Source organism: Curcuma longa, chromosome 16 (assembly GCF_044706935.1).
Source record: "Curcuma longa cultivar G26 ecotype Majalengka, Jawa Barat chromosome 16, ITB_CL_G26_1.1, whole genome shotgun sequence".
Classification (NCBI taxonomy): domain Eukaryota; kingdom Viridiplantae; phylum Streptophyta; class Magnoliopsida; order Zingiberales; family Zingiberaceae; genus Curcuma; species Curcuma longa.
In genome coordinates this window covers 10,201,743-10,227,020 of record NC_133876.1, presented here as the reverse complement: position 1 = coordinate 10,227,020, position 25,278 = coordinate 10,201,743, and the positions used below count along the sequence as shown (strand labels likewise).

Genomic DNA, 25,278 nt, shown 5'->3' with positions numbered 1-25,278 from the left:
TTGGAAATGAGTAGGATGCTCAAATTGATCGAAGAGTAGATATCTTATTCATCGTCTCAAATCTTCCATCATTGTCAACAATAGTTTTAAGCAATTTTAATTAAATTTAAATAACTTTAGTTACTTTTTTTAGAAAAAATTATATAAACGTACTTTATGTATAATATTTTTGATTAAATTGAATTAGAAAAAGTAAAATTTTAAAAACCAAGACTGAAATATTCAATTTCGACTGCATCATAGTTCAATATGAGATAAATTTATTATTTTAGAAATATAATTACAGAAATATAAAGGGCACATTTTAGTAAATTTATTTAAATCCAAGGACTTAATTGCACATTAGTAAACGTATATCGTGTTGAATTGCTCCGACTAACACAAACTCCTTGTTAAGTTTGACAGAAAGACCCCTTAGATTTTGCTAATTTAAATAACTCAAATTCAATACCCTTGGCAATTACACTCTAGCCACTAAATTCGCACTGTTTAATAATAGAATTTTTAAGGTTCCAACTGCATCAAAATTTAGTATTTTAGTTATTTAGCATTTTAGAAGGGTTTAACTGAGGGGATATATGGATTTACTTGTGTAAATAATTATTTTTATCTGGCTTGTAATTAAATAAGGAAAATATTTTTAATTCCTCATACGTCTTCCTTCTCCGATCAAATGTGCATCGGAACCCCGGGGTTGATCCCGGCTTCACTTGGCGGCGCCACCTCCTGCACCGTGATGGAGGTGTTGAAGTACTCCTGAAACTCTTACTTTCTGTTTCATCATAACTAACTCAGCTATGTTCCGAGAGCACAAAAGAAGTGACTCAAGGCATAAGGAAGAGGTCAATCAACAACTCTTTGTTCTTCATCGAACGAGTAAATGATTCCAATGAACATTGAAACGTCTAGAAAAGAATGGATAATTATTGAAGCAGTCAGTTGTTATCATCAATATATTTACAGTATACTTCGAATGGTAGGGTTTCCAATTCAAAGGATCCCAAAAGAATATATACTATACACTCTCATACTCCTATTGCTCCATCCATCGATAGGGGAAAGTAACACCACCAATTAACGAACTTTTAGCAAACTTCTCCAAGAAATAATGGGGGTGAGATGGATACCTTGATGTGTTTGTTGAATGCATGTTGGCACCACTTTCCCGCCTTTTTCGATTGTTTGTATTCTTTCGATCATCGAAAACTCTCAGCTGGTCCGCGACTAGGGGGATGAGCACGAAACGTGATAAGAACATTTAGAGTTAGTGGCATAATGTTTCGCCGAAGATAACCCATCGCACAAAGCTATCGGAGAATTCTGGAGGAGTGTTAGCATTTCGGAAAGCAACATGAGCCATTCCCATTCCTGGTGTCTGTGTTCCCTGCAACAAAGATAGGCATAAGCTTATTCTTCTTGACTACATGTTAGCAACAAAAGTAATCATTTGTGGCAAGGTCCACCGTAATAACCGGAACTGATACAATCTACAATCTACAATATCGTAACATCGCAACCTAGTCGTTAAATCAATAGGCTTAAACCGTCGTCCAAAATGGTTAAGGTTAACTAACCAATAACATACTGTTGGAATGCACTGAGGGTATTGCAAGTTTCTTTCAGATTTTAGGGGGTGAAGACAATCAGAAATGTGAAAAGATCACAGATTCTATCTTACCTCTGAATCCAAAATGGAAAAAGATATGAAAAGTCATATAATTACTCAATTTATCAGCATTAGAAGTTAACCAATGGAGTTCTTAAATGGAACTTTGATCTTGTTTAATTGCAGAGAAAGAACACTAACCTTAATGCTAGATCCATTTTGATTCAGAGTTGCCTCAGCATTTATGCCATCGATATTCTCAGTTAAAAGATTCTCAATTGAGCTAAACCTGCACCCCAGAATAAATATTAACAGAATGTTCGTCTAAGCAATTTCTAAAAAGGAAAATTAAGATATAAGATATTTGGTTGTTAAAAACTTAGTCTCCGAGGTTAGGTGTCATTTCATTTTGGCTGTTTTGTCAAACAAAATGGACAGGCACATGCAGCAAAAAAGTAAAAGATTACCTCTCAGAAATTTCATCATCGCATGAATTACCAGATGATGACAGCCAGTCGAGGTCCAGAAAATTGGATTCCCCATGTTCATAGACAAAATTCGGCTCGCAATCTGCAAAAAGTTGCCTCCCCGACATGGTGGGTGTGTACCTAAACAATCATAACACAGTTTGAAGCACTAAATCAGGTACTAGGTTCAGGTATTGATAGAACAATATACTGAAAAGTAACATCACTAAATAGATTCTGAAAATCAGTCAACTGGGCTTGGGGAGACACCGATAGACACAAGTCAGTAGGTACTAGTCCATCTAGCTTATCAAACCATGAACAATTAGTAGAAACGTCATTCATCATTCTCACCGCCCATGATCTGCTAGAATATATATATATATATATATATATATATATATATTGGCAAAACTAAATCATTTTGTATGCATCAATTATTCACAGTAATGCAACTGACCTTGAATTTGACACATCACTTCCACAAGTTGAGATTTCTGGTGTTGAACAGCAAAGGTTCTTTCCATTCTCTTGATCATTTTGCCCAGATAAGGATTTTCTCTGGTCAATACTATAACTAGATAAAAGCATATCGCTTTCACAAAGTATGTTACCATCTGAGAAGGACCTTTTGAACAATTGCCTGAAAACATATCAATATCAGCTAAAACAAACAATATATTTGTCATTCAACTTGAAAGGACAAAAGTCCATAAATGCCATCAAGGACATTCGACACCATAAGGACATCACAATTAGTTTTATTGTTAGTTAAATTTTACAAAAAAAGGTGATGAACAAATTGCGCTATCAAAAGCCAGTTTAAGATATAACCTTCTACAATCACCAAAGTTTTTGACATTGCAAAGTCCGTAAATGTTAAATATAAGCAAGGGGAAAAGAAGAAAAAGAAAGCATGAGACTGATATTTCTAACCATGGTTATAGGAATTGTCAGATATTAAAATTAGTGAGAAAAAGTATCTGTAAAAGTAAAGTACCTAGAATCTTCATCAGGAAAAGCATGAACACTTTTTCCCAAATTCCAATGTTGATCAGAATCCAATTCCCATAATGCTGGCTTACCTTGTTGAGGTCGGAAATGACCCAGAAATCTACATTTTACAGGGCCAGTCAAGCACAAATCAGCAGAATGAATATAATTCGATGTCGAAAAGAACTTAAAATCCACTTGCAAACATAAAAAATGGCAACAAAATTCAGCAGACAAATTGCTTTCAACGTACAAATTTATTGCAGCCTGCTTTTCAGCATCCATATAGGCATTGCTGTAGTATCTTTGAAGGGTTCTAAAAAACTCTTGAGATTGTACAGCAGGTTTCCAAATGCCTCTCCTCTCAGAGAATATCTATCAAGTATCAGAAATTGAAACAACACAATCACAAGTCAAGCTACCTATGTGAAGAAGAATGTGAAAAGAATGTAGCATATGCTAACTTGGGAGCAACACTAATTTGTTGGCTAACTTGTATTTTAATGCATGCAGATTTTTTTTTTTTTTTGCTTCACTACATTGAAATAAAACATGTATTTGAAAGCAAACCTTATTATGAGCAGCAGAACCACCATATTGTAGAGCAAGAGTATCACCCATCCTTTCATACAAACTCATCAAATCATCAGCCAAAGGAGAATCTAGATCAATCCTTGGTATCTGTATCAGGTGTAAAGCATGAAGTTGATGCCCAAGTGCAGCTAAACCATATGCATATTGAGCAACATTTGTCCGATCTAAACAATCAATGCAATTAGTTCGCAGAACGCCATGCTGCAATCTAATTAATTTAGCCAAGAAAATTCCGGAATCACTGATTTTTTTTTGTGCAATTTGTTGTTCAGATGTAACACAGTCTTCCATGCTATAATCTTGAGAAGCTTCCTTCAACGTTTTATCTTCTTGAGAACCAACTTCTATCAAGTTATCTTCTCGCAAACCATCTCCAATGATGATATCACTATCCGTGTTGTGGTTATTGCTGTTACCCATGTTAATGAGACTACCAGAAGACCAGAGACCACCAAAATCCTTCCTACAGAACATCAGCAGCAAAAGAATAAAAAATATGTTTAAAAGAAATCATATTCTATGCTAAGGTGCATACTGATAGGCACCATGTTATTGCCTAGCATGCCAAAGAATGGCTAGATTTCAGTGTGGTGTCAAAATACAAAACCCAGATGTGCATCCATGCAAGTGTCTGGCATGTTGTGATAGTTCACTAAACAACTAACTGATTGATTGTTATAACAGTGCTTTTACAGAACTTATTCCTCAGGCAGATGCCTTCTCTCAATTGCTCAAACTCCTGCAGCTCCCTGCCTTCATGGAAGATGTGGCCATGGTGGCAGACATCATTCATACATATACATGTGTTTAATATGGCCACACCAACCATTCACCACACTATGTTTGGACAACCATCTCCACATGCCATCCTACCACAATGCAGATTGGGACCACTTCATCGTCCTCTAACTCTGCTCCAGCATCCATGGCTAGACGATTGAATCTCATAATGCTTCAATTATCATAAGCATCAACCTTTACTAGTGACATTATTGTCTTGGTCATTAACGTCCTCACTGCTTAGATTCTAGTGTGAACTATGCAAACTTGACATACCAAATTATATGAGTGGTAAATATCAGATTATTAAAATAAAGCATTTTTTAAACTTGAATATCATATCTTTTCTTCCTTTAATCTAGTGTCATTAGCATACTATTTTCCCTTTAATCTAGTTAACTTTGATATTAGAGGTGCCAGTCTTGTCTTCATTAATGGTAGGTTTTGTTAATTTTAATCTTTTGTTGATGATTATTCTCCTACAGTATAGGCCTGCTTACTGAAAGTGATTGATGTATTCAAAATTTTCCCATTTTGAAATAAATACAGAGTTGTATACTTTTATCAAGATTTTATGAACCAATTTATATTCTGGAGTATATGTTGTTCCTTTACTTGTTTATGTGCTTTACAAGGCATCATCCACAAAATCACCAGTGCTTATATAGCAGAATTATGTCATTCAGAGCAAGAGTTGTTACTGCATTTACCATGTTGTTCCATGTGTATCCAAATAATATCACGGAAATATGATTATCATCTCACGCTATATTATTAATTATGTCTCTTATTGATAACACCACCCTTTTCTTAGCGGTAACACCAAGAACAGGAGGACCACTGAAAAGATGTTTTTTGGAGATTTTAATTTTAAACATCCATCGCAAGTGGATTAACAAGAAATTAAAATACCTTTACCTTAGTGACAACAAAAAGTAAGTCGTAAATTAGAAAAGTAAAATCTTAATTGTAATTGCATCGATCTTGGACAAAATAAAGCCATCATCAAAGCAATTTCTTAGAGATGGAGCATAGATCGATGCACTCAAGTATCATCCAAAGAAAATAAATAGTGAATTCAATAAAGTAAATAAGAAATAAAAGGGATAATATTCTTACAGAATAATGGGTTCTTTTATATCACTGTCACACCCTAAAGTTGGTGACACTTCGCAATGAAAGAAGCCTGTGATATTCAAAGCATAGGCAGCAACTTTTCCCAGTAAAGTAAGAACACCTTTAGCCTTACTGCAAAAGAATTTATTGGCTCAGAGATGTGTGAGTTTAGATTTACATACCATGCAGTATCTAGATAAAGAAGGTAAAAGATACAAGTCACAATCAGGTAGTAACCTCCGAGAATGTCTATGAAGATCCCAGTGGAGAAACTTCAAACGACTTTCACATGGAAGATCTTTATTTATGAATTCGATGGCATTAGCAAATTCTGTGCGAAGAATAGATTCTCGAGGTTTCTTCTCTTGTGACTGTTGATGAAAAAGTGCCACAAAAGATGATTGGCAAAATAACCACCACAGAGAAGTATGAAATGCTATTATACTGAAAAACTCACTTTTCATGTTTCACATAAAGAAGAAACCTTTGAAGTGCTACTAATAGATAACGTACCTTAATTAAGTTTAAGATGATAACAGGTTTCCCATATCTTAACACAAGATTATCAAAGTGAAGTCGAGTGGCTTCATAATCTTCATCTTTTCTATGCACTGTAAAAAAGAAAAGAAAATAAGACAACAGTAAAAACACAGAATTCTAAACCATATGCATGTGTATGTGTGTGATATTGATGAGGTGCTTCAGCTTGTTTAAAAGCTTACAAATAATATCAGGCTTAAGATTGAGTCTCGAGGTTTCCTGGGACCAATACAGTGGTATTGAGCCCCTGTTCTGAACAACAGAACAAATATGTGTTGGTATTTCTCCCGGAATGTCTTCAAATACAATCTGTTCTGTCTCGACATCATTTGCCACTCTACCCTTCTTGTTAATTCCACGCTTTAAATATCTGATTAATAGAGACATAATGTTATTAGATTATTCGAGGGGAACAAATAAGTAAAAAAATAAAGTTATAAACTTGTCAATCTCGTTGATTACAAAAAATAATTTTGTTGACTGCCTGGGTTAACCTAAACTTGGAGAGAGAAAAGGAGGTAAAAGAACCTAGTTCCAGCATAGTGACGCGAGCGCCTGGCAATTAGTGTCATCCTAAAAATCTTGCCTGATATTGAAAGTTTTGCCTGAATAAACAAAACAGAAACCAATGAGAAACAACAAAAAAACAAATGACAATTAGGTCTAAGTATTCAGTTAAAATCGAACCAAACCGAACCAAATTTTTTTGAACTAACCGAACCGATCGAATTTTCAAATAAAAACCGAACCGATAAAATATCGATTAATTCGGTTTTCGACCGAATTAACCGAAATAACCAAATTTTTTAAATATTATAAAAATTACCAATTAATTAAGGATTTATAAGTTTACTTACTTAAAAATTTATAAATTATTTTTTTATGTTGATTAATTCGGTTTAACCAAATAAGAAATTTTAAAACCGAAACCGAACCGAATTAACCGATTTTTTTAGAAAAAATAATCGAAATTCCGAAATTACCAAACCGAATTTTTAAATTTGGTCGGTTCGATCGGTTTATTCGGTTTAACCGAATTTTTACTCGCCCCTAATGACAATAAAGAGGAAAGGTTATTTATGGATTGATAACATTCACAAAATTTACTTCCGATTAAAAAAAGCTGTTTAAAAATACAGCTTAAGTCTTAACTTACAAAAAAATTACCCAAATTCATAAACTATAGCAGGAGAATTATAATTGGACCTTGTTAGTATAGTTGGTTGACCAAGAAGAGAAAAACATTAATATAAAAAAAAATCAACCAAAGATCCAGCAGCCGAGCAGCCAGTTGTTGCTGAAACACCTAAACAACTCTAAATAATCATCCTAAGTTTCAGTGAGTTTCTTTAATGTACTAAAATAATCAGTATCTCATCATCTTGTCTAAAGAAGATAGATATACAAAGCAAGCATTCAATATACACTACCATGTCTATGTTCATAAAAATATGTAGAACCAGCCACTGGGCCAAGGCAAACCCCCCCCCCCCCCCCCCCCGCTTGGGGCAATACTGGAGGGGCCCTCGGGGTAAAAGTATAACTTTTTGCCACAATAAAAATATGTAGAACTAGAACCTAGTTTCTAGAAGATTAAACATTTACCTGCTTAAAGAAACCATATACTAAAGCAACTGTCCATAGAGTATTCTGAAGATGATTGTGTATTCCACGTGTCAAAAACTCATTCCAGACAAACATGGATCGATATAACTCTTGCCCTGTTTGACTATCAGAAATATTCTTCTGGAGGCTTCGCATGACATGGTATGAGTAGCTAAAGAAGAAGTCTTTTGTCAAATCTAGTGAACATAATAGTTTCTTGTATCTGGAGCACCAAACCAAAAGTGATTAATTATTAGCAAATATTTTTGACAGTTTATGAACGAAGAATTATGATACAAACATAATCAGTTAATACTATAATATGACTATGAGAAAACCTAGACTTCAAAAAAGGAAAAAAAAAATCTTGGAGTTACAACATGATCTAACATCATTGATAAGAACAAACCTATTTTCATCCTTAGAATATGCCTTATTGGTAAGAATGGTAGAATTAGGAAGTGCAATCATCTCGGCTTTGGTGACAGCATAGATAGCATGGCCATATATAGCACCAATCTGCCGCCTCTTAGTGATAAGCAGCATATAATAAGGCCCCAAGAATTTCACAAATCCTGAAATGACAATTGATCTTGTTGAAACTAAACAACATAAATAACAAAGAGATAATTAACTTACCAATGATACCATAACAATTAGTGACAAATTTTAGTCCACCAGTTGACCTGTTTCCTTCATCTATTCGCTTCAACAGCTCATTGCATTCACCTTCTGAGTATGTAGTGGCATCGTCATGGATATTAAGCTCTGAAGGTTCAGATCTGTCAATCTTTAACACTCTCCAGAATGTTCTATTTTTGTCTCTTCCAATCATATAGAATTTCTGTAACGCACATAACAAATTTTCACACAAGCAGCAACAAACATATGAGATGAAAATTTGAGGTTTAAAAATATAAAATCCAATGAGACAACCCATCATTTAATTTCCCTTGATAATGTGTTTCACGGCTCTCAGTATTACAATTAGAACAAATGGTTAGCAATATCTGGGACAATGCGATTGGAGTGGCCTGGTTTAGCTTGGCTCGATGTGAAGCAGAATTTCAAACCAAGCCAAAATTCACAAGCGTGTATTTTGAAAGAACAAAAAAAATGACGACTTGTCTAACAATCATCTGTTAACCTTTTAGTGCTGATCCAATGTCAAGGGCATAGTTTTCAGTAGTTAATATTCAAAATTAGCATCACTGAAAAAAATTTCAACTGTGTGACAGAACTTAAACTATTTCCTAATCGAAGATTTGAAAAACATTAATCTATTATTCATCCAACAAATGAAATTGTGAAAGACAAAACCCGGTTCTTTTATATGTCCATTGCATGAAAAATATCATCGACAAACCTTGGTGTCGATAAATTTCTAATTTCATAGTTGAAAGTAAAAGTAACAAAAAATCATGGGGTTTATGGCATTGTGTAATTCACTTTATGGGACAGATTGAGATCAATACACATATAACGTCATCTGATTCGAGTTCAAACATTCTCTTCGAGATGATTATCCCATTGTTGTAAACATAGTTATTGGCTTGTGTATGGGTGTTTCTATGGAATCGATTTTTAGCTTAAGGCAGTTGATGAATCTATAGGGCATTGCCAAGGTCATGCATATATTACCAAATGATCCCATTTGACATAGAAAAGGAACAAAAAAGTGATTTAAAAAAAAACAAAAACGCATCCTTAGAATTTTGAAACTTCAACGAAGAAAAAAAGGGATCAAACAGCGGAAACACGCACGAAAAATGCAACTTCAGCAAGTTCCTCACCGATCGAGTCTCGTAGAGCCTAAATTTATGGAGGTAGCAGCTCGAGGCGTCGACGTTGCTCGCGATCCCAGCTCCTGCCCCGCTCTCGACTGCCATCTGGAAGCCAAATCACTCGCGCATTCCAGTCCCGGCAGATCAGAGGACGACTAGCAGCCGGATCTCCAGATCCGCCCACCACCTCAAACGCCGCGGCACCTCGCAGCTCCTCCCCCCTTCTCCTCCTCCATAAATTGCGTCCGCGACACGATCTCCTCGTCGCAGCGACCCAAGACGGCAACAAAGGAACATGTAATGCACAAAAAAAACACGAAAATAATCTAGAAAAACGGGAATTTTCGCTGCTGCGAGGCAAAGATCCAATTTTTGGAGCTTGGAAACGGAATTGGAGGTGGGAAACAACAAAAGGAGCTAAATCAGTGCTTGGTTTTGGAGATTGGATAGAAGGGTGGAACAAGAGAGAGGTTGTCTCGATCGTGAGGCGAAGCGTAACCAATCCAAAAAAAAATAGCCAATAATTGGGAAGAAAAGAAAACGACATATAAAATAAAATTATATTTTTCATCAAATTTTATTTAAAAATATATGAGCTTCATATCTATTTTATTGACCATTTTTATACAAATGAATTTTATTTATTCAAAATTTCGAAAATATTAACTAGCTATAGAGGTTAATTTAAATATCTTAAATATGTTTAACTCGAAAAGCCACCTTATTAATTAGTTAATTAATTACTAATTATGAATAGGAGACTTAATAATAAGTAATTAATGAGAGAAACATCCATTTTTCTTTATTTTGGAATTAAAATAAAGAAATTGACCTTATCAGAATCAATTAATTAATTATTGAAGAATAAAAAGGAGTAATTTTGAAGGAGACGACCTCTCTGTCTTCCGAGGAACCCTAATGGGTCTTCTCCACCAGCTCTGGGACGACACCGTCGCCGGCCCACCGCCCCTCGGAAAGCTCCGCAAGTACACCTCCTTCCCCGCTTCCTCCTCCTCCTCTTCTGTAGCTTCCAACGCTGGCGCCGCTCAGATCACCCGCCGAGTCACCATCCTCCGCACCCCGCTCTCCCCAGCCGCGTCGTCCCCCTTGTCCCCGGAGAGCGCACCGGAATCGCCTATCTCCTGTGAGTTCCCCTCACTTTGAACCCCCTTCGTTTATCTCTGTTAGTGGTGGAGACATGGCGTGGGATTAAACAGATCTCATTTTGGGGTAAATTTCTTGGATTTGCAGCTCCGGGGCCATGGGGAGACTGGAAAAGGCTTTGTAGGAAACCGGCGCCGGAGGGAACGGATGTTGCCGTACCGAGAGCGCCCACCGTCTATGACTGGTTCGTATATCAACCCTAACAAGTATGCTCCATTAAATTTGACAATTGAAAGAAACCTTTGGCATTTGCATTCCCAGGGTAGTGATAAGTGCACTGGACGGATGAAGCTTGGAAGGACGAGAACTGAAAGGAAAAGGGAGTCGCAGGGAAAAAAAAAGGGCAGCTTTTGTCTTTTGATCTTTGTAGATGGTCCAGTTTGTGTGTGTGTGTGTGTTGCTGTTCATAAGAAAGCTGTGAATGGAGAGGAGAAAGAATTTGGGAGTGTTGAGTTCAACCTTCCAATCACTTTCTGAGTTGTGTTCTAGTTTTTGCTTGATCCCTCTTTCTTTTGCATTGTGATCTGTCTGTTCTCCTTTATATTTTTTGCTTCTTGGCCATGTAATCAATAGCATTGTTCTGTTCTCGCTGAATGCATTACATGCCATGAACTCAGCTGGTTTATCTCTGTATGGTCAGTCAAAAAAAAATGATAAATCCCAATTAGTCTCATTGACTATCTTTGAAATGACCGGTCCGGCTCCACCGAAGTTTTCTATCGGCCATCAGGATAAATTAGGAAGTGCACGTAGCGGCTAACTCATTTGAAAGAAAATTTTTATAAATACACTGTAGTTGGAGATCGAATCGTAAATGTTTGAGTGATAACTTAGATGTCCTATCACGACTCCATTGCTCTAGGGACTTGTATGGTCAGTCAAGCCCATAGGCTTCGTATACATGGTTAATCAAACTGACCCACTTACTTTCCAGTTAGACCAACTTGATTGATACGTCCAGTTGAAATAACTCATTTGAGCATGTTCGTCTTGTTTGGTTGTACTGGTCCAGAGACCAACAAGGCCTGATTGAGTTGTCCGATCAAATTAGTATAACAAATACTAGACATTGATTTTCAATGATATATGTGACTAAAAAATTAGAAAGTGAATTTTTTTTTTTGAAATTTTATCTTCTTTCACACCATCCTCTTCCTTTTTCACCTAACGCTGTAACGACAGCTATCCCAAACATGAACACTGAAACAAAGCAGAGAGGAGACGATCTGGTTACTAGAAAAGAGTTCTTCATTGTTCGTCGTGGCCACTTTGAGATAGCTTAGGTGGCAAATTTAATTTGACACGAGAAGCACATACAAATTTTCCAACACCGTTTCATCTCATGAATGATAATTCATGTCCAATTGTTGCTATCATGAAGCAAGGAAATTGGTGGTAGTATTTCTACCTTTCTTTTAGCTCTTGTTCGAACTCGTGTAGTTTCTCACGGATGGGCACCAAAAACGACCTCATGTCCTTGCATATCTGGCTCTTATCTACTGCTCCTAAATCCTTTTCCTCGCCAAGCCTCACCGCCATCTGCAAGAGCAGTTAAAATAACAACGATCGAGAAAGAACATACTTGAAAAAGATAAATTTAAGCATTCATTTTACTATTGATCTTTGTTGTATTAAGATATTTAACATAGAATGTCATTCTTTAAAAGTTTACAAACAATATGTAAGAAAAAAAAAGAGCAATACATTGTGGCATGACAAGTTAACTAAAACGCAGTTTTATAGTGAATCAATTATCAGCAAAAATTGAAAAACATAACATAAAGGAATAGCCAATGTATCACATGGGCTATATCTATATCAACTCCTCACTCTTCAATGAGAACCATAGAATCTGTTGATTAACTATATACTGGTTTACATCATCTCAACCTATTTAATCCCTATGTTCTATCTTCTAATCTTAACTTTCTCATCTTAGAACAACTCAATAATTTGATCCATAAAACACCGCAAATTATATAGCACCCTCATACTTTTTGTACCCTCAGGAGCACACAGAATACACGTAAGATTCCAAAAGCCATTCTGCATTTTAACTATCTTCCAACATTTTGTTGTGTATTAATGAGTCAAGTTATCTGATCAAAAAACCATATTATTAGAGAATTGGGTTGTAGGGGCATGAATCAGGATGGCATCGTACCTCCAGATCCTCGAGTTCACCAAAAGAGAACTCAGGGATATCTAAGTGGCCTTTGATCTTCTTGCATTCATTTTGGATTAGCCATTCACCTGTTCCATAACCACTGAGAGCTTAATACCAAATGGGAAAAAGAGGTAAAGCTAGAGAAAACAAGCAAAAAGTTCAGATACTTTTCCGTACCTTTGAATTTTAAACTCAATTCATATGTATAACCAACTCTCTTCTTATTTCTTACAGTCACAAGGAATGCCTGCCATGCAGAGACACTAGAAAATGTTACCTGAGATGCTTTTAGCAGAATAGATAGTTTAGTATAATGGGAGTGGTTTGACAATAACCACACAAGTGAAACGCACTTAGATAAATAAATTCTTTCACACGTAGTTAATTAAACAAGCTGACCCATACTGGCCAGAATCCTGGGCTGGTTCCATAACGAGATTGGATTGGCATCACAATCTGAATAGAAAGTAGTTAAACCAGCCAGAGTTGTTTTTTAACAAACCAGGAGCTGACCACTTATTGAAAAACTTTATTTATATTGTTAATGGTTATGTATAATATGATTTTATAAATAAAATATGAAATTCTCGCAACAGTTTGGAATTCAACCAGTTAATCAGAACCAATCCGAATAGTTAACTTGTCCAAATCAATTCTCATTCCAGTAAACAATTTGACCAATTGACCTAGAGCTTTTTTTAATTCAATTAAGACCCATCATCCAAAGTTTACAACTATGCTTTCAGATATATAACATTTCTCCTAGTTTCTAAGAAACTAACCTAAAAAAATCAGCTATAAGAACTACAATAGTAGTAGGATTCTTATATCAACAACGTGGTGGAAACACTCCATTGATTAACACCAGGTCTGCAAAATCTGCGTCTTTGAGCAATTATTTTTTGAAAAAGAATCATATATAAACTATTTATTTCGGAATGGTAGTTGCTGACATTATTCATGGTATAAAAAATAGAAAGCATCAAACAAACAATTAAAGGTTGGGTACTCAAACCCTACTTACATCTCCTGAACATTTGGACACGCCTTCAATAGATGCTTTACCATTGGAGAACTCCAATGAGTCCAAAGACTTGAGCAATTCCTGAAGAGATCAAACCCATTTTCATTGTCATAAACGAAGAGGCAAAATGGTGTTCATAAAAGGGCCACACCATCTCCATAAGGTTATATACCTTTATCCTGTCACTTGCCCATGTATTCAGGTTTTTCTCCTCCCAAGTGCCAGCCTGAATATTCATCCAAAGAAAAATCATTCATGATTAGAGGATCAAAGAATGAATAGAGAAGTAACCCTAAATGAATTCTTCTCACTCGGCATCATTGACATATGGCATGGAATCTCTATTTCTATTGCTAAAAGTAAATAAATAAAATGAGATGAAGATAGTGGTGGCCAAAAGGTTATGTAAAATATGAAAGAAAAAAAGGTATACCCCGTGCACCACCTCCGTAATTTGTCATATAACAAAAATAATCCTTGAGTTTAGTTATATGTAATGCCCAAAGAGATTTTTGAAAGGAAGCAAATATTTAAGGTATTTGGAAGATATTTTAACAAGAAATCATTTTAATGATATTATTGATTATAAAGTTGAAGGGATTTCAACTACTATATCATTCTTGTTTGTCCATTAGCCTAAATAGACACTTCTTGTTTGAAGATAAATTTAAAATGAGATCATGGATGTGTCTGCTAAGACAGAAGGCAACCCATGTAGATGGAAAAAGAGAAAAAAAAACATTCAATTCAGTTGCCTACTTCAAGAAGAAAAGGCAAGGGGAGAAAGAGAGCAATTTGGATCTTCCTTCCCCACTTGGGCTGAAAAGATTGGCATAATCGTGCATGTCTTTGGGAATGACAAAAAAATCAAAGGGCCCAGCATTGCCATTTTCTCTGAATTACTCTTCTTTCCTCTCTTCTCAAGTATACAAGAAAGGGAAGTCCTCATATTAGCGTAAAAACATCCATTATTGGGTGTTCTCAAAGTTGCGAACTCATGTTGGAAAATCCTTTGACGACGATAAATAATTGGGTAGATACATTGATTCATAATGATCTACAAAATAGGAAGGGCAGGGAACAACAGAAGAAACGGAGAGTGAGAATAAAGTAAAGAAAACAGAGGGAGATATTAAAAGAAGGAAAGGCAAAAATTTTATGTGATTTTCTGTATGTTACCATAAGAAAATGTTTCACGCATCTAGTTACAACATAACACATAGTTCATCTATGAAATAGTTTTGCCCTAATCTACTTAAACATGTATAAAAAAATCCTCTTTACTTTATTTTATGCTCACAATCAAATGAAACAAATTGATTACCACTCATTGTCAAAAGAAATAACATTGAGCATCTACAAGTTAATAGGGGATTTTTTTTATAAAAAAAAACTTTTTCCGAAACAGTTAGATGTATAAACAAAATCAAGGAAATGAGATTACTATCAACTTCAAAAATAAACAAGATGCTAAAAAAATTAATTAACTAAAAGATACCTAAATGTCTTTGATAATACTGATAGCATTCTAGCTCATTGGCCTTCAATTCTAATATAGTTGACCGCACAAGTGCATGTTTGAAGCATGCCACTAGTTGATCTATGTTTATGCGTTAGGCAAAAAAAATGATTTATTATACTCAAATGCAGGTTTAGATCATACAAAATGATAGCTTAAAATGATCCTGTTTAAGATCTGAGTATGCATAACAAATTTCTGAGGATGTTCATAATGCATATTTCAATCATGTAGTGATTTGAATCTAGCTAGGTGAATCCATATATCATTAACTTCTAAGTAATTCAACTCTCTGTTTCTTTCTTATGATCTTATCTAGAGTTTCATTATTCCTTATTCTCTTTTCTCCACATTCCTCTTCCGCCTTTCTTCGCATTTCTTAATCCACAAATGCCAAAAGAATATTGCCAAGGCTAGATTAGCAGTACTACCTAAACACCTTAGTATACAAATGGAAAATCCATATATTCCATTCGTTTGAGAACCATGGGATAGATAAATATATTTATATATTTATGAAACTACTGAAGAATCTCAAGTGTCGGTGTTTCCTAACAGACGAAGCAACATATAAAATGCATCACATTCTCTCCAGATCAATTTTTTTTTGTTACAGAACATATTCACCGAGCAAGGGAAAATATATATTTTGAAACTACTGAAGGAAAAAAAAAAATCCTATGTTACTGTTTTCTAACAAGCGCCTTAGAAGATACAAAATGCAGCATATCCTCTCAAGATGAATTTCTCTTCCATCAAGCAACAATACCAGAAAAAACAATAAAATTGTGGTGAAAACTAGGATCAGAAGGAGAAGGGCAATGGACCTGATTCCAGACAGATCCGAGGGTGTTGGGTTGCGCCGGCTTGGAGATGTCATCAGCCGTGAGCTTTCGCGGCACCGGGAGGGGCGCAGCGTCCTCCCGCGTGTCCCTCACCCAGTAGGTGTAGGACGTCTGCTGCTTCTTGGCCACCTCGCCGCCCTCCATGCAGATATCACCGCTGCCGAGGCAGAAGACGACCGCCGATTCGCGCCGCGAAGGACGAAGATCGATGGAAACAGAAGATCTCGAGGCGGACGACGAGAGACTCAGAAGACTTGGAAGGAGGACAGAGAAGGAGACCGGTCGTTTCTGGCGGCCATTAATGGAGGAGAAATGGTTTCAATGGACCGACCGGGAGCTGTCTGGAAGCTTCGACGTGTTCTTCCTTCCACCTTCGTGGGATATATGGCAGACCTCGAATTAATTTGGGTTGCATAAACCTAACGGCCCAATCAAGCCCAAATAACCAAAAAAAAGAAAAAAATATTTCCGTTGCCGGGACTCGAACCCGGGTCTTTCGGGTGAGAGCCGAATATCCTAACCAACTAGACTACAACGGAATTAATATTTGATTAATTTGAGCTTTATAAATCTCATAAACCAACGAAGCCCAAATAACAAAAAAAAAGCAAAACAAATTTATTTCCGTTGCCGGGACTCGAACCCGGGTCTTTCGGGTGAGAGCGGAATATCCTAACCAACTAGACTACAACGGAATTAATATTGACTTAATTTGATCCATATAAATCACATAGTCTGCCCAAATAACCACAAAAATGCAAAAAAGAAACTATTTCCGTTGCCGGGACTCGAACCCGGGTCTTTCGGGTGAGAGCCGAATATCCTAACCAGCTAGACTACAACGGAATTCATTATATGTAAATTATTTCTATTAATATAAAAATATTAAATGAATATTTTTTACTCTAAAATATTCACTATGTTTTTTTTCCCTTTTCGACAATACTCTGTAAATTATTAATATTGAGAAAATAATCCAGTGCACAAATATCGAAAATAACTGTCCATTTTTAAAGCTCTTTTGATATTTTATTGCCTAGGGTTTGATTTGTATCTATGGAGTGAGATGACTAAATTTTCTCTTTTATGCTTATTTATTATTTATTTTACGCTTGAAGTAATCCTATCGATTGAAATCGATATTTTATCTTTTACTTGTATAAAGTTATCCTATTTCTAGGGTGTGAATTTTTTATCAATTGAAATTAAGATTTTGTTTTTAACATGTACATTTTTGTCCTATTGGGAGTGATTTAGTGGATTTTACAAAGAGACATACATGCTTGGTTCCTTAAACTTTTATACAGTGAAATGTTATTTTGCACATCTATCCATAAGCATCCCATAAACGTTTATTATTTTTTAAAATTTGTTTAAGGTTTAAATTTTAAACTTTAAATTTTAGTATTTAGAATTTAATGTTTAAATTAAAAAAGTAAAAATTTTAAAAAAATAATAATACTAAGTGCTTAGATGGTTGGTCAAAGTAACAAAACTTATTTTATATATATATAGATAGATAGATAGAGGAGTTTGATATATTTTACATTTTATTTTGTACACTCCGTAAACATCTAATATAAAATATTATATATATATATATATATATATATATATATTTTAATTTTTATTTTTTTAATCTAAATCTTAAATTTTACATTCTAAATAAAAAAAATTACTTTATAGTACATGTTCGTGGAGGTACAACATAAAATATAAAATTAAATAAAAAATAATAATGTTCATGGAGTTGTTTATAATGTTTAGCAGTCAGCTAATGTATTATTATTTTTATTCCCACGATGAATTAATAACTCAACTATCAACCTATTTGTGGTGGGTATATATTTTTTGTACATATGAAAATCAATAATATTTTTTATTTTATTAGCTCATGCCTATAATTTATATTATTTCTCTAGATTAAAGAAAACTATAATTTCAAAAACAATAATAAACACGTGCTCATCTCAACGTCAGCTGTGACTTTGAATCCTATACATTATTTCTTAATCACGTGACCAGTAAATCTTTAGTTTTAAATATTCTCTCTCTCTCTCTCTTTTCCTCGACTAAACTATTTAAAATGGAATTAACATAGTAATTGGGAATTTACCAAATCTTTGAAAATATCTTAAAATGCCACTATAAAATTTTAAATCATTTTAATTATTCATCCTTCAATGTTACTCAAGGACCCGCGGTTCGATCCCCAGCTATGGCGTATTTACAAGAATTTTCCTCCAAATGGGTAACGCAATCAAAGGATGCTGGGCATCTGGATTGGCCGCCGTATGCGCTTCCCGATTTACCCTGGTGGTCGGTGGGAAACTTCCGTGGGATCAGACCGACCACCCCCAGAAATGTGGCTACTGGGATTATCATTTTTTTTATATAACAAAACATGAGATATTATTCAATAGAATTATTTGAAAATTATTATATTACTTTTAAATACCATTACATGGTACTAATTAAAATAAATACATAACTATTTTTCTTTCATTTTGCTAATTAACTCAATATTTTCTTGGTCCAAATAAAATTAGATTGGTCTTTTTTTTTTATCTACATCTCTCCAAATCTATATAAAAAAATGTTATAATATTATTGTATATATTGTTGTTGGTAAAACTTTTATCCTAATGTATATTATTATTCTTTTCAACTATTTTTATTTTTTATTTCTTCTCCTTCGTAATTATATATTTTAAAATTTGTGTTTTAATTTATATAATAATTTTAAATAAAAATATTTATTTCTGAATGTAGGTTAAAATTAGTTTTTAATTTGTGTATTAATTTTAAATAAAATTATTATATCTTCCTAAAGTTATTTAAAATTGAGAATGGCTTAAAGATTGCACAGTAACATTTTGTTTTTGAATTTAAAAGAATTTTTGATTTGAACAAAACTATTATATAGTCTTAAATTAACCAAATTTAATTTAATAAAGAATACATAAAATGATTCTAATGAAGTCAAGGAATTCATTAAGCACTTTAAGTGCATAAAGTTTTGAACACAATTATTATGAGCTTACTCTAAATTTAAACATATATAACAATTTCAAAGTGAGAGAATGTGGTTTTTAAATTTAAATTACAATTTTAACTAAAATGATTATAAGTATCATTAAAAATTTAAAGAGCATAGATAATGATTTCATAGAATCTAAGATACATTAATTAGGCTAGTTTAATTTAGGTTATATATAATAGTTTTGAATAAAATTATTACATACCCTTATAATCAAAATTGGAGAAAAAATAACTCAAATGATCCGGAAATACGATAATGGAATAGTTTTGAACAAAACTGAAAATTAAAAATGGAATGCATTATATATTTTAAAATTTTTTATTTGAAGATGAGTTTTGATGCAATGATAAAATTATGATCATGTTACTTGATGATAAAAAATTAATCTGTTTTTTTTTTAAATCTCATATTGATGATTTTATCATATATATATATATATTAATTTTTTTCTCCTTTATATCTTAGTTTTATTGTATATAATAATAATGTTAGTGATTTAAGTATTTAAAATAATAATAATAAAATTAAGTTCAAATTTAGAATGAAAAAGATATTTTAGAGGCCGATTTTTGAATTTATATAAATTATAGTTCAATTTACCGTTCATCTAATAGTTAAATTAAGAAAGAATTATGTTTACTTTCCAAATTAATGCGAATTTAGAATATCTAAATTATTAAAAAAATATTATATTATATTATATATATCTATATATAGACCGCGTCTCCCAACCTTAAAAACTCACGCGGGGTCGTTGGAGAGAAGAGGGGAGTGAGAAGGAGAGATGTGGAACCTGGACGCTGGGATTTCACAGGCGATCGCTTCTGCTGCGGAAAGGTGACACTCGCTTGCCTTTTTCCCTCTCCTTTTTTGCTATGCTCCACCACGCGATGCCTTTGTTTTGATCGAAGCAAAGTGGTACTAGCTGGTCTTGCCTCTTCTCGGCTTGAACCCTAGCGAGGAGTCAGTAATTGGGCTTGAAGATGCCGTCTTTTTAGTATTGTTTTCTCATCTCGGTCGCTGTGTTGCTTCTGAACTGAGTAAAAATCCGGTTTTTGCTCCCCATGTGGAGGTAAAGGGTACACCTCTCTATTGCCCCAAAAGACGACACCTTGGCCCTTGATAATTAATGCAATCGTGTCCTTCTCCTGAAATGCATGCTTTTCCTTTTCTGGTCCTCTTTTTTATCGAGTCAGATTCAGTGCGTTGCTTGGTGAAAGAAAAGTTGGGACCTTACTAGCTGAATTTCTGGTTTAAAGGTTCTGACTGGCATCAAAGAAAATATAGCGGCACCTTCTTGTTTCAAAGAATTCTTCCTCGAGGGTGAAGAATGTTCTCAGGTCAAAAAACAAGTAGATATCTGGTGGAAATGGTAATTAGGAACTAGGAAGCATGGAGACTAGGGGAAAGAGTGATCAGAGAGTGCTAACTATCTCATTTAGGAAACAACTTGAGAGAACAATTAGTAGACGGAGAAGTTGATACATACCCGGGATGTGATGCTCAGTTTTGATTTCTTTTCTGAGGAGCAGTCAACCTTTGTTAATTCATTCTCCAGCCCCCTGGTGGTGCAGACCTAGAAGAAGGTGGAATAGTTTTCGGAATAATCTTTTTTGATAACATTCTTTTATCTTGATAATTTGAGCTGTTTTTTTTTGGTTGAACCATCTTTGCTTAATATAACACTTATAATTTGTACTTGGTATTTTGGTCATTTGTTGGAGCAGGAAAACACCTTCAATTTGCTGCAAAGACTTCTTGGATGGATTGGGTTCCAAAACTCCATTCCAGTGGGACTGGGGAAGCCCGGTAGCATTCACTGGTAGGGAAATTGACATACCTAAACATGCGCAAGAAATAGATTTGAGAATTGAAGATTTATGTTCGTCCGGCTGTGGTGCCTCCTCTGTTCTAGAATTGAGTAACTGGTCCCAAAAAAGCTCCATGTATGCATCCGCAGGTTCTCTGTTTGATACTGAAAGGAGAAAACCAGAGTTGAATATTCAACCAACAGAAAGGATGCTTCGATTCTCGGAAGAGATTATTTATCCACGGGTAGTTGATTCTCAAACTTCACCGATGGCAGTGGAGACAGGCCACCCTAAGGAGCCTCTTACTGGTTTGAAGCTTGGAAGGAACTTTGAGGATGTTGAAGCAGCGAATAACATTAAAAACTTTCCTTCTGCATCTCTGATGTCAAACTCAGCAACAATCAAAAAGTCCAGGCTGTCTCAGCAGAACATACAGCGCCCTTATTGCCTTGTTGAAGGTTGTAATATTGACCTTACAACAGCTAAGGATTATCATCGCAAACATAAAATCTGTGAAAGCCATTCAAAGTCTCCTAAGGTGATCATAGCTGGTCAGGAACGCCGGTTTTGTCAGCAATGTAGCAGGTGAGGTTTTTTGCCACAAATTTCTGTATGTAGTATATATCAGTTGCTGATAGCATTGTGTTACAGTTTTGATTTAAGCTTTTTGCTGCTCATTATGGTTATGATGCGTCTAATAGTTACTGCAACTTAGATGGCATAGTGGATTGAACAAATGCAATGCTAAAAGTGGCAGAGTCCGTGGATTTGGCAGCAGCACATTAGTGTTCTATAGTGTGCTCCATGATAAATTCTTCTATTTCCTTGGACTGCCTTGTAGCATGCAACTATATGACTTTATGATGCATTGTTTTGTGATGTTTCTAGTTGGAAAAGACATCTATTCTGAAAAAAAAAACCCTTTATGACCTTCCAGGCTCCATGATTTGTCAGAGTTTGATCAGAAAAAGAGAAGTTGCCGCAGGCGTTTATATGATCATAATGCACGTCGTAGGAAGCCACAAGCAGCTATAATCTCATTTAGTTCGTCAAGGCTATCTACATTAAATTATGGTATTTCTTGAACTTTGCTTCTCTAATTAAGAACTTTCTTGGATCTATCGAAATTGGTTACTGATTGTCACTGGCTTCTCTAGAAGATATTCCTCTTTTCCTATGGTAAACTGAAGGATTTTTCTCAGTGATTTTCTTAGATTCTTTTTGAAAATGTCTTTTTCTTCATCTGGTGATTTTCTATATTTAGTGCCCCACTTCCATCTATATGATTGGTTCAGATGGATTCTTAAACTGTACTAGTTGCAGCATTAGAGGTTCTATTCGTAACATTCCACTGGTAGACTTCTTCTCTGACATTTTGCGAGTGGATTTCAATTTCATTTTCCCTCTCCTCATGCTATTCTGATGCATCCTTGTTAAGGATAGGATCTGTCTTTATGGAAATTTGTTGTCTCTTGTTTTTTTGTTCCATGCTTTGCCGACGATCCTGACACCGTGAGAAGTTGAGGGAAAATTGTTTCTTGTGATCTCATACTGTCTGTTCATAGATTCCTTAGTTGTTACTTACTGCAAGTTATATGATTTTTTCCCCGGAGGACAAAAAATTCAGATGAAAGTCATTGGTACTTCTCCACTCTAAGCTATATGAAGATGTTCTGTTTAGTTAGTTGATCATCATCATCTGTTCATTTCAGATGATAAATGTCAGACGGATCTTGTTTTTGGTCAGGCGCCTATGGGTAGTTCCTCATGGGATGGTCTGACCAGTTTCCATTTTTATCAACCGGAAGAGTCTCGGAGAAAGTTAACTAAAGCTGGAGGCACTGACAGGCGGCTGCAGTTTTCTACTACTCGAACACATGTTGGTTCTACTGCTTGCGATGACTCGAACAAGCTCTTATCCTCCAAGTGCACGACCGCTGAGGTCCTCAATCAAGGTTGTTTCTAAGTTGACATTCGATATATATATATGAATGCTGTTACAAGCATTAGTCGAATTAGATGCAATGGCTACTGGGTACCATGATTTTCTTCTGCTCATTAGTACCGAGCCTAACTATTGTTTTTATTTTATTTTTAAATCTTTTGTTTGCCTTGCAGATATTGGAGCATCTGTTTTTTCTCCCAGCTCCAAAAGACCATTGGATTTTCGGCATGCTTTCTCTCTTCTGTCAAATGATTCTTGCCGTCCAGTAAAGCCGCTGCAAATTTCTGGTATCAAGTTTATTGATGCAAACCACACAAGCATTGCTGATCCTACAACCGATATGGTCGATTCAACGCCAGGAATGCTACAAGACCAGCAACCCCTTGAACAATCAACTGTGCTGTCATTCAACTCGCAGATTAGCAATTACCAATTCCACCTGCGGAAAGCACCACATGGAGGCTCTCTTTCAGATACACTAAAACTCCATATGCTCGACCACTTCATTGATTTTGATTCTCAGGTCAGTTTTGCATCCAGATTATCGGTTTATGCTCTAGCAATTTGAGTGTAAATACTCAGCTTAGATCATTTTTTTCGTTACAGGTTTCATTTCAACGCTAGATCCCGAGCAATTTCTTTTACTGATGCTACTTTTGGGCTCATCCACTCATCTGTTTTCAACTGATGAATGGTCCCAAGTGTTAAAAACTCATTCCTTCGCTTCTCTTTGTTGAATAAAGCAAGCATGTTGGACTCTCAACAAGGTTCTCAGTTCGATTGGATCGTGGTAGGGCGGAGAGTGTTTAGTGAAGCTGAGGATTAACTGCACTTGTGATCAAGCACATTTGCCACTCCAAGTGTGCATTTCGGCACTTTGTGAACTTGCTACTCGCGGTTGTGAAATTTCATCCATTATGTTCTATCATCGCCTGCCGTTGTCCTATGCTATGTTGGCCGTGTAGATCGCCGTCAAATTCAACCTCGTGTCTGTCGGCCACTCCATCGGCTTCGACATCGTAGCATCCACGGCTGTTCGATGAGGGTATTTTGAGGGGTTTAGCATATGAAGCTCTTTCATCCATTGTGTTTGGCCAATTCGAGCCAAGGCATTTCGTGTCATTTTTATTTTGTGGGCGACTCTATTCTACCCAACTTCCTCTTCTCCTTTTATAGATTCGTTCATTCCTTTTGTTGAATTAAATTGTGGGAATTGATCTCAAATGTTTTTGTTTATGTTGTTCAGTGTCTTGCTACTAGTGCTATGTTCTTGGGTATCATATCTTCTTCTTTTCTAAGGTGGAATTCGCTACTTCAACCATTCAACACAGTCAATTTCACAATTATCTGTAATGATTACAGATGAGATAAATTAGAAAATTATAATTGGTCATTATGAGGTGGGCATTACTTCATATCATATCTTCTTCTTGATGCATGATTCAGTTGACAAAAATAGAAATCTTCTTTATGCAAGATTCAATTGGTAGAAATTGTTGATTATGAATTATACTATCAAAGGTTAGGTTAAAATTGCAAAAAAAAAACTATAATTAATTTAAAATAAAATAATTAACATAGACTAGGGGTGCAAACGAATCAAGTTGCTTGTGAGTTATTCGAGTCTCGGTTCGAAAAAAAATTCGTTTGAGTTCGTTCGATTAAGTTAACAAGTTGAGCTCGAGCCTGATTTCGAGCTTGAAAATATTATCGAGTCGAGCTCAAGCTTAACAGTATTTGGTTCGTGAGCTTGCGAATATGTTCGTTTAAAGGCTTACGAACGTGTTCGTTAAGAGGCTTGCATATATATATATTAATATTACATAAATTATAAATATTATATATTAACGAGTCAAACACGAACTAACTTTGTTTAACTTTTAAACGAGTTATTTTCGAACCGAGCTCGAATTAAACTCGTTTAACTTTCGAACGAGTCATTTTTGAACTGAACTCGAGCCGTTCACGAACTATTTAATTTCATTACGAGCCGAACTCGAGTTTAAAAATTAAAACTCGAATCAAACTCGAACCGAACTTGAGCTTGGGGAGAACAAACCGAGCTCGAGTCTCTTACTGTTCGGCTAAGCTCTATTCGATTACACCCCGAACATAGACTTTATGTGAAATGGACTGTATCACTTAACTTTCTTTTTTTTGTATATATACTAACAATTTCCAAATCATAATTTTCTAATGCAATCTAAGTTTTATACATCAATAAATCAATCTATACATTTTTTGCTAATAATAATATTTACTCAGAGAAACGTGT

General features: G+C 35.1%; 4 protein-coding genes and 3 non-coding genes across 8 annotated transcripts; 2 read left to right on the top strand and 5 right to left on the bottom strand.

Moving 5' to 3' along the window:
* Positions 1-911: 911 nt before the first annotated feature.
* LOC141847368 (phosphoinositide phosphatase SAC2-like) lies at positions 912-9,977 on the bottom strand. Its single transcript, XM_074735408.1, has 16 exons — positions 9,495-9,977; positions 8,341-8,545; positions 8,111-8,276; positions 7,702-7,924; positions 6,625-6,701; positions 6,279-6,466; positions 6,070-6,167; positions 5,794-5,927; positions 5,560-5,688; positions 3,637-4,123; positions 3,320-3,441; positions 3,074-3,187; positions 2,534-2,716; positions 2,074-2,214; positions 1,808-1,895; positions 912-1,384 (listed from the first exon to the last, which is right to left on the bottom strand). Exons 1-16 carry the CDS (start codon positions 9,588-9,590, stop codon positions 1,265-1,267), a joined length of 2,571 nt encoding a protein of 856 aa, XP_074591509.1. The 5' UTR covers positions 9,591-9,977; the 3' UTR covers positions 912-1,264.
* A 387-nt stretch (positions 9,978-10,364) lies between these two features.
* LOC141847744 (dormancy-associated protein homolog 3-like) lies at positions 10,365-11,236 on the top strand. The gene is made up of 3 exons (XM_074735820.1): positions 10,365-10,629; positions 10,737-10,833; positions 10,911-11,236. The coding sequence occupies exons 1-3, from the start codon at positions 10,404-10,406 to the stop codon at positions 10,936-10,938; spliced, it is 351 nt and encodes a 116-aa protein (XP_074591921.1). The 5' UTR covers positions 10,365-10,403; the 3' UTR covers positions 10,939-11,236.
* A 614-nt stretch (positions 11,237-11,850) lies between these two features.
* Positions 11,851-16,516, bottom strand: LOC141848103 (uncharacterized). Its single transcript, XM_074736224.1, has 6 exons — positions 16,187-16,516; positions 14,013-14,066; positions 13,841-13,921; positions 12,994-13,063; positions 12,814-12,902; positions 11,851-12,188 (listed from the first exon to the last, which is right to left on the bottom strand). Exons 1-6 carry the CDS (start codon positions 16,346-16,348, stop codon positions 12,054-12,056), a joined length of 591 nt encoding a protein of 196 aa, XP_074592325.1. The 5' UTR covers positions 16,349-16,516; the 3' UTR covers positions 11,851-12,053.
* Positions 16,517-16,670: 154 nt separating this feature from the next.
* TRNAE-CUC (transfer RNA glutamic acid (anticodon CUC)) lies at positions 16,671-16,743 on the bottom strand. The gene has a single exon. It is a non-coding gene; the product is annotated as a tRNA-Glu (tRNA).
* An 83-nt stretch (positions 16,744-16,826) lies between these two features.
* TRNAE-CUC (transfer RNA glutamic acid (anticodon CUC)) lies at positions 16,827-16,899 on the bottom strand. The gene has a single exon. It is a non-coding gene; the product is annotated as a tRNA-Glu (tRNA).
* Positions 16,900-16,977: 78 nt separating this feature from the next.
* On the bottom strand, positions 16,978-17,050 carry TRNAE-CUC (transfer RNA glutamic acid (anticodon CUC)). The gene has a single exon. It is a non-coding gene; the product is annotated as a tRNA-Glu (tRNA).
* A 2,946-nt stretch (positions 17,051-19,996) lies between these two features.
* LOC141847358 (squamosa promoter-binding-like protein 12) lies at positions 19,997-24,283 on the top strand. Of its 2 annotated transcripts, XM_074735393.1 has the most exons (7): positions 19,997-20,084; positions 20,975-21,069; positions 21,208-21,643; positions 21,996-22,132; positions 22,771-23,013; positions 23,177-23,526; positions 23,610-24,283. In XM_074735393.1, exons 1-7 carry the CDS (start codon positions 20,032-20,034, stop codon positions 23,625-23,627), a joined length of 1,332 nt encoding a protein of 443 aa, XP_074591494.1. In that variant the 5' UTR covers positions 19,997-20,031; the 3' UTR covers positions 23,628-24,283. The 2 variants fall into 2 exon arrangements, with proteins under 2 accessions (XP_074591494.1, XP_074591493.1); XM_074735392.1 differs by having other exon boundaries at positions 20,975-21,643.
* The last annotated feature ends 995 nt before the right edge of the window (positions 24,284-25,278 follow it).

Bases quoted from the DNA above. Each gene is read 5' to 3' on its own strand.
- LOC141848103 (XM_074736224.1), bottom strand. From the start codon at position 16,348: ATGGAGGGCGGCGAGGTGGCCAAGAAGCAGCAGACGTCCTACACCTAC. The intron at 13,922-14,012 runs GTATATAACCTT...TGATCTCTTCAG, and splicing joins GGGCAAGTGACAGGATAAAG to GAATTGCTCAAGTCTTTGGA. The intron at 13,064-13,840 runs GTAAGTAGGGTT...TCTGCATGGCAG, and splicing joins TGTCCAAATGTTCAGGAGAT to GCATTCCTTGTGACTGTAAG.
- LOC141847744 (XM_074735820.1), top strand. From the start codon at position 10,404: ATGGGTCTTCTCCACCAGCTCTGGGACGACACCGTCGCCGGCCCACCG. The intron at 10,630-10,736 runs GTGAGTTCCCCT...TTGGATTTGCAG, and splicing joins ACCGGAATCGCCTATCTCCT to CTCCGGGGCCATGGGGAGAC. The intron at 10,834-10,910 runs GTTCGTATATCA...TTGCATTCCCAG, and splicing joins GCGCCCACCGTCTATGACTG to GGTAGTGATAAGTGCACTGG.
- LOC141847358 (XM_074735392.1), top strand. From the start codon at position 20,032: ATGTGGAACCTGGACGCTGGGATTTCACAGGCGATCGCTTCTGCTGCG. The intron at 21,644-21,995 runs GTGAGGTTTTTT...ATGACCTTCCAG, and splicing joins TTTTGTCAGCAATGTAGCAG to GCTCCATGATTTGTCAGAGT. The intron at 23,014-23,176 runs GTTGTTTCTAAG...TTTGCCTTGCAG, and splicing joins CGCTGAGGTCCTCAATCAAG to ATATTGGAGCATCTGTTTTT.
- LOC141847368 (XM_074735408.1), bottom strand. From the start codon at position 9,590: ATGGCAGTCGAGAGCGGGGCAGGAGCTGGGATCGCGAGCAACGTCGAC. The intron at 6,168-6,278 runs GTAAGCTTTTAA...TCTTTTTTACAG, and splicing joins TCTTAAGCCTGATATTATTT to TGCATAGAAAAGATGAAGAT. The intron at 2,717-3,073 runs GTACTTTACTTT...ATATGTTTTCAG, and splicing joins TTTCCTGATGAAGATTCTAG to GCAATTGTTCAAAAGGTCCT.